The sequence below is a fragment of the Spinacia oleracea genome, chromosome 1 (assembly GCF_020520425.1).
Source record: "Spinacia oleracea cultivar Varoflay chromosome 1, BTI_SOV_V1, whole genome shotgun sequence".
NCBI classification, from domain to species: domain Eukaryota; kingdom Viridiplantae; phylum Streptophyta; class Magnoliopsida; order Caryophyllales; family Amaranthaceae; genus Spinacia; species Spinacia oleracea.
The window spans coordinates 95699373-95711322 of NC_079487.1; the positions used below are offsets into that span (position 1 = coordinate 95699373).

Sequence of the window (11950 nt, forward strand, 5' to 3'; positions counted from 1 at the left end):
ATAGCAGCTACACTAACAGGTTGGGCAGATTGAGCATTGGCCGCTTGCATATTATCGAATTTATAATGTAAAGCAGTCAATTGGGCAGTTAATTGTTCAATAGAATTTAAATCATGCTTACCACCCCTCTTAGATAGACCTCTAGGATTTCCATACTGGGCATTGTGAATGGCTATCTCCTCAATCACCTCCATAGCTCTAGGCACCTCAAGTTGCATGAACCTCCCACTGGCAGCTGAATCCAACAAACATCTAGACTCATTGCCCAGACCATTATAAAACTGCTGAATCAAGAACCAATCTTCCAAACCATGGTGCGGGCATTCTCTTTGCAAATCCATGAATCTCTCCCAAACCTCGAACAAACTCTCATCCGCTTGTTGTGAGATACCTAATATCTGACCCCTCAGACGAGCCGTTTTCTCAGGTGGAAAATATTTAACATAAAAAGAAAGAGCCAAGGATTCCCAATTATTGATTTTCAAAGCCGCCCGATTCAACCCATTAATCCACAGTTTAGCTTTCCCACTCAAAGAGAACGGGAAAAGTATCTCCATAGTCTGCTCCGGAGTCAATCCCTTTTGCTTGATGGTGGAGCAATATTGGATAAAGGACTGAATGTGAAGATTCGGATCTTCACCTGGTTCCCCACCGTACTGGCGTCTCTCGATCATGTTAATCAATGCGGGCTCAATCTTGAAGGTCTCAGCTGCAATAGAAGGCATGATCGCTTTTGGCAGCACGGACAGACTTGGCTTAGAATAGTCCGTAAGCCGTGGGGTAGGTGGCGGTATCAGATTTTCGTCACCCATCTCTATCTCTGAAACTGAATTTGTATCTGAAGGAAAAAGATCGCCAATATTATGATCAGAGTCAGAGTAATTCCCACACTGTGCAATGAAAGTTCTTCGTCTACGAAAAGTTCTTTCGGGCTCAGGATCGAATGGAGTAAGATTACTAGTACCTACGGTCCTGGGCATAGACAAAGACTACAAAACAATGTGAGATCCGGTCTCAAGGAACGTGAGTTCCTTGAGTAGTAACAAACAATAATCTAGGATAATCAATCAACAACAGAAAATAAAACCGTCTCCCCGGCAACGGCGCCAAAATTTGACAGGCTAAATCGCACTCCTATCAAAGATAAACCTAACGTTCACCAACTAAAAATATAGCAAGGGAAGCAAGGATCGTATCCACAGGGAAACAATGTTCTTTCTACTATTAACGGCAATTCTAGACTATTGGGAAACAAGAATATAGGTTGATTTGTATAATGAAACTAGGATGATAATAAAATAGGGAAAGATCAGATATTAAAAGGTCTAGGGCACAGGTTCACCGATGAACAACATTCCAGGATGACAACAATCGATAATAATCAATAAAACAGTTAATTAGACTAGAATGCTCTCTCGAATCGATATTAATCATAGACTTAGAATTAACGGGCTCTCGCTACGTATTAATCCCAATTCTACCTATTGAAACAAGCCTAAACATCAAATTGCATCTCTCGAATCTTAATTTGATATTGCGAAACTAATACAATCAAACCTGCGCAAATCTAATTGCAAAGTAGATAAGGGCAATCAATAGGAATCAACAGCTAAACCAACAATCAACAACAATTAATCCTCCTTTCACATTCGTTCATGGATTCCCAAAACCCTAGAAAATCAACTACTCACACATATCAACAATAAGCAAAGAAATTGGCATGATTGAAAACATAATTAAAGCTTAAACAAAGAATTGAAATAAGGAATAATATCTAATTGAAGAACAATGGCAAATGAAAGCTTCGATTTTTTTTGATTGAAAATAAACTAAGTGTTTAGAACAAATTAGAGAGAGAAAATTAAACTTAGAAAAATAAACTAAGGGTTTAGTGCTGGAAAATAAGATGTCCCTAAAAAATAAAACAAGTTTGCTTATATAGTTTTGCCAAAATAAGGCCTAAAAACGGAATAAAAAACGCGAAAAACTGCTGGAGGTTGGCGTCGCCCGATCGGGCGACGCTTCGCCCGATCGGGCGAATCACTCGATAGTCGGCCCGATCGGGCCAAAATCCGCCCGATCGGGCGGGTTGCGAAATCTCCACAAAGCCTCCAGATTGACCGCCCGATCCGGATCGGGCGAGCTGCGCCCGATCGGGCGCGCGTTGATGAACTTGGCTTGCTTATACTTCCGCCCGATGGTTGCATTTCGCCCTCAGCTTCCAGGGCGATTTGCAATCTTCAATGTATCTCGCCCGTATCACCAAGTCTAACTCCCGGGGCTCAACCATAAGCATCTCAGGCTCCCGAAAGTCGACGATGGAGGTCCCGAACTTCTCGGACTCATATAGTGGCCTTGATCAACAATGAAACGGGTCTAAAACGACCAATTTCTCATAATCAAACCTGAAACTCAAGGCACACTCAATAACACACATTAGTACTAGAAACGGCTCCTAAGAGCACGTTTGATACATAAAAGTACTAAGGGACGGGGGTAAAAATTCTATATAAAACGCATATATCATTTAGTTATCATGCTTTGCCAATCTTAACATCCTTTTCATCGAATGTTCTTTGAGATATGATGATAAGATCTTTTCGAGTTTGTTTATTATGTGATCTAGTCTTTCTTAATTCGATGGTGGTTTTACTCATTTTGCAATGAAGAACCATCAAGTTAGCAGACGTTTTTCTTGCTTCAAGAGTGGTTCTACGCATTTTTCAATGAAGAACCATCAAGCCAGCAGATAGGTGATCTACCCAAGTTCAGTGAAGAACTTTAAACAACCCTGTTTTATTGCTTCTTAGGCAATAATTACTTTTACTTCAACTGTATAGGTTGCTAGTGATGCTTTGTTTGGATTTACCTATCCAAGCAGTTCATAGATATGTGGAAGACTCTCCAACTATATCTTAGAACATAGAAATTATTATTTTAATTTCCCACGCAACAACTCATGGTCTCCAACCCATGTTGCCATTTTCAAAACACGATGCTCTATAGCTCGTCCTTATCAATGGTTAACTCCAAAGGGTCTTGCTTGATCCTTTGCCAGTGTTTATGCGTGTAGCATCAATATTTAGCATATCTTTATTTCCTTGAATCAAGAACTATTCCTATGTACCATTTCAAGTACCATAAGTATTCTTGATCTCAATCTAGTTGATCTTCACTTAGATCAATAGAGATTGGTATATGTTCGTCATGCCTAAAGTCATACGATACGTTTTTGGCGATCCTCATATTATATCATACATGATAAATTCTTTTGCAGAATATTTCCCAATTGAATTTTATTCATGTAACTTTAGCTTATCTAGTTTCAGTAGATACTAAATTCAGCTAAATTCTTTGACATATAATATAGGTTAAGAATCTCATTTAGACTCTTTGATGTTTAACTTAGTAAATGCTTATACATAGTTCAAACATCCTTTACTTAGATTTATTCACATGGGTCGAATATCTCCAATGGAGACTTTCGTGTTTGATTTAGTAAATGCCATTACTTAATCCAAAACAATATCATAAGATCTTTGTAAATAGATCTTAATACCCAATATGTACTAAGTTTCGCCATGGTCCATCATTGATGAATTATTTCAAATCTAAGTCATTAGCATTTGAATGTTATTTCACAATAGAGAGATATGTGTGTAATACACATAGGACCAATTAAGTTTTAAGTACTCCCACTAAACTTCTTATATATCTATAAGAATCATGTATATTTTATGAAACTAAAATGCTTATTAGTTTCACTTAAAATACAGTTCCAATTCCCAATTGCTTGCTTAAATCTGTACTTAGATTTTATAAGTTAGCTTTCCTTTTCAAGCATTTATTTGGATCCACAAATCCTATGACATACCATGTACATAGTTTATTCCAACATTTTATTGAGGAATTGTTTTGTCATCCAATTGCCATATGTACCAATATGCAATCATTGCTTGATTTATAGACTTGAACATTATGATTATGCATGAGGTTTCAACACAATCCATGCCATGAATTTTCTTGTAACCTTTAGCAACTAATCTAGCTTTGTGTGTGAACACAATTCCATGTTTGATGGTTTTTATCCTTAAAACAAACTTGCAACCAATAGGTGTGAAACTATTCTTGCAAATCAACAAAATTTCAATTTTGTCATCAAAACATTGAGTATGTTTTATGGCCTTTAACCAATTAAACATATAGTTAATATATGGCCTCTAACCATTTTAGGGAATCTGGGTTTCGTCATAGCTTTCTTACAAGTCACTTCTTTTAGTTTGACTGCAAGTTGTAGGTTTCTTTACTATCTAATAGAAGAATTGCATAGTTTCAGTGACCTGAACTCCATGTTTCTTCACTATCTAATAGAAGAATCTCATAGTTCCAGTGACTTGAACTCTATGCCTACTTGGGTATAGAACATCAAACAACAGAATATCAATAGCCACTTGAAAGTCTTTGAATATTCTGTTCTCCTTGAAGCACTTGTAAAGTCTTCTAAGAGAAGTCTATTCTTTAAAGCCACTTCTAAAGTCCTTAAAGAATAAGTTCGGTTTTTCTGAAGCACTTTGAAAAGCCTCCGGAATGTCCGTTTATGTTTGTTGTTCAAGGACTTTAGAAAAGCCTCCGGAATGTCCGTTTATGTTTGTTGTTCGCCTCGAAGACTTTCGAGGTCTATTTTCTCCCACTTGTCATTTCGGAAACGAATCTCCAAAAGGACATTATTTCGAGCAAACAAACATTATGTTCTCAAAAGTTCGTGGTAGAAACAATACCCTTGTGTCTCATTTGAATAAATCACAATGAAACATATATCTAGACTTGGGCCTTAGTTTGTTGAATAACAAACACTAAGCTCCCACTGAGTTTAGCAACTCTCTAGATATATATTATCGAAAAGATATTCTGAAATTTCTTTTCTATAGCTTTGACGAATTTAGTTTAGTTTGGTGGTAGTTGAGCATTTTGTTTTAAAAATTAAAGGAAAAGTCTTTATGATCCATCATTGATCGAATCAAGTACTAATCGACTTCGATCATTCCAATTTAGATATGCCATATCTTATGGAGCTAGATTGTGAATTTTACTAACAATCATTGATGATCATTCTTGATTTAAGTAATCATCAACATGATCTAACCTAGATCTTTGTGATTTCTTACCAAGTGGGATTTATACTTCTGAATCTTTGAACTAGCCAAACAGATTCAACTTATATCACATTTGAGTAAATAAACCTACATTCACTCAAATCTATGTGAAATAATAAAGTCATAAAATCTTTCTTTAGCTTTGAACTCTATTGTCTAGGCGTTCTAACAATAGTTCATATCTTTTGTTACTTTCAACAAGTAAGACTAGTCGTCTTAAATTGATCTAGAAATCAATGAACTTTCAAAAGTCCATAAAAATAGAGTTTTTGAATGTTAACTTGTTGATATGGTCTAAGCAACAATGCCAAAGATTAGTGGAACTCAAATCAAGGGGTTGATTTGAACCTAGTAAAGTTCTTTAAAGAGTTGTTTGTTTTAATCAAGCATATTGACTCAACCTGTAATTGACCATTTCATTCAAATAAACAAACAAACATTGTTTTTGTTTTTCTTGAATGTGAGTCTTTCTGTGTTTGAAAACAGAAATTTAGGTATGTTGATTATGGAACAAAATAGCCATTAAGTTCCAGCCTTTTAAAGGACTTAAAACAAACTAGATGACCCTACAACTAATGTAGCATTGCACTGCTTCATTTCCACTTGTAGGTCATTAGTGTATCCTAGCTTCCATTGTTTGAGTTATTATCGAAGTAAGAACCTCAAGCGGTATATGATACCAAGGAAGTTTGATTGCTAGGTCACTTCTCTTTAAACATAAACTTATAGGTAGAAACGGAATCGTAAATTCCTTTCATTTGTTCCTCGTTTTCCTATTTCTTGTACCCTTTCTTATAGTCTTAAGAATTGATTTCTTTAGTGTTGACTTTTATACTTTGTTAGACATGTCCAATGTCACCAACAAGGTTTTTACCATTTTAATTTATGTTGAATATTCTGTTTCAACTAGATGATCTTACAAGAAGTTTCTAAAGTTCTCTAAGCATCGATCTATTCGAATGTCTAGGGACTAGACTCATTCGAGAATTAAATGGACAAAGATATTAGGTTGTTAACCATTGGTAAAGCTGAGCGTATTAGACTCAATGCTTTATGATCTCAAAACTACATTGTATTTTGAATTCACAAGCACCCATTGGTTTGCCATTCGATTTTGATGTTCGAAAACAACCATAAAAGTCGCTATAAGAAACGTACATTTTAAATTGCTCACTTTCTCTCATTTCCGTGAATCGTTCTTGGATTCACTACCAATCGAGGAAATTTACTGTTACCTTTCTAAAAGGATTTACTGCAGTGCAAGATATTTAATTATAAACAATAATTAAAACATACATTGAAGCATGCAAAGTCTAAACATCTATCATGAGTAATAACTTGAAAATTAAAGCAATCATGCAATTTCAACAAGTTATTAGCATTTTATTCGAATTTATTGTTCCGGCAGGTGTGAATAAAATGATTCCAAGACCCTAAAATCATTGAAGAACTAAGCACAGTTTGTCGACTTAATCCTAAAACATCTTAGGTAAGCAAAAGCCTTTTGCTAATAGTCTAGAAACTATTCTTGGTTGATAGGTACGTCTAAGAACTTTTTAGGTAAACCTATCGATTTTGCCACGACATAAAAGGACTCCTTACTTATATCGTTGAGTTTCACCAAAACTAACATGTACTCACAATTATTTGTGTACCTTGCCCCTTTAGGACCAATAAGTAACACCTCGCTGAGCGAAAACTATTACTAGATTGATGTAAAGGATATCCAAGCAAGTGTATATTTTGGCATGGCACCTTTTAACTCAATTTTTAAGTTTGGAACTTAAGGCTCTTACTATGTTGGTTAGATTTTAAGTGAACTAAAATCCTTAATCATGCAACATAATCAAGCTTTTGATCTCATGCATTTTAAGACATATTTAAAAGCAATAAATAACTTAAAACATGCATAAGATAAATGTGATCTAGTATGGCCCGACTTCATCTTGAAGCTTTGACTTCAAAGTCCGTCTTGAAAATCTCCGTGGGAGGCACCATTTTCTTCAAATAGGATAAGCTATAACTAATTACAACTATTTGATGGTACGCAGACCATATTTGAATTGAAAAATAACTTTGGTACTTTAGACCAATTACATTCAAATTAATGGTACGCAGACCATATTTTCTATCCTATTTGGGTCATACTAGTCACTTCATAACCTGCAAAACAGTACATATACAATATATATCATTCACCCATTCATTATCATGAATGGCCCACATAGCTGGTTAGTAAAACACATTATGCATCACGTAAACATTTGCAGCAATTAATCAAGGGCACCAATAATCTACCAATTATTCAGTCCTTATTAATTCTAATCAAGTTGTTTTAATCTTAAGGATTCGTAGACCTAATCAAGAGTTTTATGACTAAAAGGGCTCCCACTTAAACCAATAAATTCATATGCTTTACTAATTTTAAACATAAAAATGTATTTCAAGTCTAACCGGAAACATACAAATTTAATTAAAATTTAAAGCTCATATAAATTTATAATTGAATCCAAAAAGTTTAATTTAATTTCAGTCGTATTTAAATTAATTCATGATTTTAATTTTAGTAAAATAATTAGAATAAATAAAATTTATTATAATTACAATATTCAAAATTAAAATCCAAGAAAATAATTTAAATTATTAATTTTAAAATTAATTAAAATTACGTAAACTGAAAAATTTCAAATTAAACATTCAAAACGATCTAATCGCAACGCAAACACCCTACGCATCGCACTCCCATGGGCCACACGCACACAGCCATCGATGGCCATGTGCGCGCAGCCCATGCGCTCGTCGCATAGCTGCTGCATCTTCCATCGCAAGCCATCGCACGCTATGGTGCTCGCTGCGCGCGCGCCAGCGCTCGACGCACGCGAGCCATCGCTCGCTGTGCGCGCTCGCCAGCGCTCGCTGCGCGCGAGCCATCGCTCGCTGCGCGCGAGCCATCGCTCGCTGTGTGCGCGAGCCATCGCTCGCTGTGCGCGCGAGCCATCGCTCGCTGTGCGCGCGAGCCATCGCGCGCGATCAATCGCTGGGCGCAGCGCTCGTGGCACGCGAGCTTGCGCTCGCTGCGCGCGAGGCTGCGCGCGCTTGCGCGAGGCAGTGCGCGTCGTGGCACGCGAGCTTGCGCTCGCTGCGCGCGAGGCTGCGCGCGCTTGCGCGAGGCAGTGTGCGTCGTGGCGCAGCTCGCTTGCTGCCCACACGCGACTGCCTTGGCTTGCCTTTCGCCCATGCCCATTTGTTCATAGCTCGTGGCCCACGACACAAGGCAGGGCTGCTGCCTTGTGCTCGTGCACCATGCCCTTGCTCATTGCATTCGTGCCGCACGGGCGACGAGCTCCCTTGCTCGTCGTCGCATGCCCGCACTATACAACACCCCTTAAGGGTAACACGAAGCGTCCATTGCTTTGTGCGTGCAAGTTATATGAACGAATCGCATAAAAATTAAAATTTATATTTAAAATTAATGACAAATTAATAAATAATATTAATTTCATAATTTTAGGGCGAAAAATCGAAAATTTATTATTCAATTGATTTCCGATTGTCATGGATTCAAGTCTAGGTCATAAAATTTAAAATTTATCATAAATTTACAATTTTTATGGTGGTTTTTAATCATAGGTTTCTAATTAGATTATAATTAATTATGAAAATCAAATTAATTCTAAATTATTCTAATTTTCAACAAATTAATCATAATTACAAATTAGATTGCATAATTAACAAGGCTAGGCATTCAAACTTGTTAAACATATACAGTAGGTCAATTAAAAATTCAAGATTTATCAACAAGAATCGCAAATATTTAATTTAACATCTTAAATTTACGAAATTTTGCATTCGAAAAACTAAAACCTTCGAAAAGTCATAGTTAGGCTTCGAATTTGAGAATTCTGGGTTCGGCAGAAAAATAAAAATATTTGTCAAAATTTTAGAATGCCTTTTACATGCGGAATTGACACAAAAATCACTCGATTTGGATGAGTAACGAAGAAACTGCCGAAAAACTGCGTACGTATAATTAAATAAACGCAATTTGCAATTAATTAACAATTAAGAAAATTAATCACCCCTTTTAATTCTTGCAAATTTGTAATATTTAACCATGTTCATGCAATTTAGATTATGAAAATAATAAGGGGCTCTGATACCACTGTTAGGTTATGATACATATGACAATTCATAAATCATGCGGAAACAACCATTTAGCCAGGAATACATATTATTTACACATAATCATATAGCATAATTTAGATGCATACTCTTTGTTGCGTGCCTTCCCTAGCTGCGCCCGAACCGAACAAGAACAAGTCTTTAGGACTCCAAGTGTCGTCCCTCCGTAGATAGTCCACAGCACGTCCGGATCCGCCTTAAGATTGACCAACTAGAATCGCCCTTAAGGTACTAGAATTTTCGGCACTCTTAGGTAAGAAATATGACTGAATTTTTCTCTCAAAACTCACTTTGAATACTTGAATTAATCTCTAAAATATGTGACCCTAGGCACGTATTTATAGAGTTATGGAAAGGGAATTGGAATCCTAGTAGGATACGAATTAATTAAACTTAGAATCCTACAAGAACTCTAATTAATTAATTTATCCTTTTAGGAATAGGAATTTAATCATATACTAACTCTAATAGTTTTAGGAATCATGCATGAACACAAACTCACACACACACGGCAGCCACGAGGGCCGCCCATGCGTGTGCGTGCGAGCAGCAGCCCACGCAGCGAGGCCATGGCCTTGGCGCGCGCTGGGCCTGCCTTGCGGTGGGCCTGGGCGCTGCCTTGGCTGGGCGCGCGTTTGGCTTGCTGGGCGATGGCCCGACTTCGTGCTGGGCCTTCGTCCGGCAGGCCTCGTCCGATGCTAATTCGTACGATACGCTTCCGATTAAATTCCCGGTTCCGGAATTCATTTCCGATACGAACAATATTTAATATTTCCGATTCCGGAATCAATTTCCGTTTCGAACAAATATTTAATATTTCCGTTTCCGGAATTATTTTCCGATTCCGATAATATTTCCGATTCTGACAATATTTCCGTTTCCGGCAATATTTCCGATTCTGGCAATATTTCAATTTCCGATAATATTTTCCGATACGTACCATGTTTCCGTTTCCGGCAACATCTACGACTTGGATAATATTTATATTTCCGATACGATCCATATTTCCGTTTCCGGCAATATCATCGTTTCCGGAGTATTCATTTCTTGCCTGTGACGATCTCAGCTCCCACTGAAACCAAGATCCGTCGATTCCGAATATCCATAGATGGAGTATCTAATGCCATTAAATACTTGATCCATTTACGTACTATTTGTGTGACCCTACGGGTTCAGTCAAGAGTAAGCTGTGGATTAATATCATTAATTCCACTTGAACTGAAGCGGCCTCTAGCTAGGCATTCAGCTCACTTGATCTCACTGAATTATTAACTTGTTAATTAATACTGAACCGCATTTATTAGAGTTAACATAGAATGCATACTTGGACCAAGGGCATTATTTCCTTCAGTTGCATCCTTCCAATTATTATTTGTCCGTCGAGTGAAGTTTAACTGAGATCCATTATTTTCCAAATCCACAGTTGGCAATGCCTCATCAGTTTGCATCTCTGATGACTTTCCTTGTTCATTTTCCCCTTTTCCTTCTATTATTATGTCATCCTCCCCTAGATTAGGGGTATCCCCTTGTTGATCCTGTTCACTTTCTTCCCCAATTGATTGCTGTCTAGTCTGGTTTCTATCCACTTGGTCAAGTGCCATGTCCTCTACTTCTCCCGTTGCTAGAACTTCAAATCGAGACCCTGAGTTGCTACCTATTGGCGCTTGATCACGATGGTTTTGTTTAGCATTGTCTTGGCTCTTATGATTCTGATTATTTCCATTTGGTCCATTAACTGCCTCCTTGTTGCTTTGTTGACCTTGTTGGGTCTTGTTTTGCACACCCTTGTTCTTTGTTAGAACCCTTCGAGGAGCTTTTTGGACTAGCATCCACGAACCATATTGTCCCTTTTCTTCGAGTTTAGAGTGTGCATCTCCCCCTGGTTTCGAGTTACTCTCTTGATCATTTCCTTCCTTAGTTGTTTCCTGTTGGTTCTTTCCTCCCTCTTCTGTCTTGTCAAAGAGAGTACATTCGCCTTCCTTGTGCCCTAAGTGACCACATTTGAAGCATATGAGCCGTAATCCCTCGTACTGAACTTTCCATATTCTCCCGTTCAATCTGAACTTTGATAGTAGTGGCTTTGTCAGGTCTACTTCAATACATAGTCTGATATACTGCCCTCGATCCATGGATTCTGTGTTTTTATCGATTCGAACCACTTTTCCTATTTTTTCACCAATTCTGAACAGGAAATTTCTATCAAAGTATTCCACCGATAGGTTTGGAATCCGTACCCATGCTGTAAGGGCCTTGATAGGAGCTTCATCTGGCACAAAATTAGGTACCCATTTACGTATTGTGAGGTAGCTATCCCCGATCATCCATGGTCCTTGGGTCATGACAAAGTCATAGTCTTCCATCGATGTGAATCTAACTACATAGTAATCACATCCAACATCAGTTAGGGCGATATCCCCCTTCAAATTCCACTTGAGCCTTAATCTGCGAATCAGAACCGCATAACTCAACCTTTTATCAAACAATTTGATGATTAGGGCATTTCTCCATGGTCAACGAAGTCTCGCTTTTTCCTCCTTAGAGAGTCTAATGACAGGGCAGAGTTCTCCCTCAACATCACCTTCTATTGTCTCGTCGTCATCAGATTCACCATCTTC

General features: G+C 37.6%; 1 protein-coding gene and 1 non-coding gene across 2 annotated transcripts; one reads left to right on the forward strand and one right to left on the reverse strand.

Moving 5' to 3' along the window:
* Positions 1 to 306: 306 nt before the first annotated feature.
* Positions 307 to 413, forward strand: LOC130466489 (small nucleolar RNA R71). Its single transcript, XR_008926713.1, has one exon. It is a non-coding gene; the product is annotated as a small nucleolar RNA R71 (small nucleolar RNA).
* Positions 414 to 705: 292 nt separating this feature from the next.
* LOC130465529 (uncharacterized) lies at positions 706 to 11695 on the reverse strand. Its single transcript, XM_056834327.1, has 2 exons — positions 10731 to 11695; positions 706 to 709 (listed from the first exon to the last, which is right to left on the reverse strand). Exons 1-2 carry the CDS (start codon positions 11693 to 11695, stop codon positions 706 to 708), a joined length of 969 nt encoding a protein of 322 aa, XP_056690305.1.
* Between the last annotated feature and the right edge of the window lie 255 nt (positions 11696 to 11950).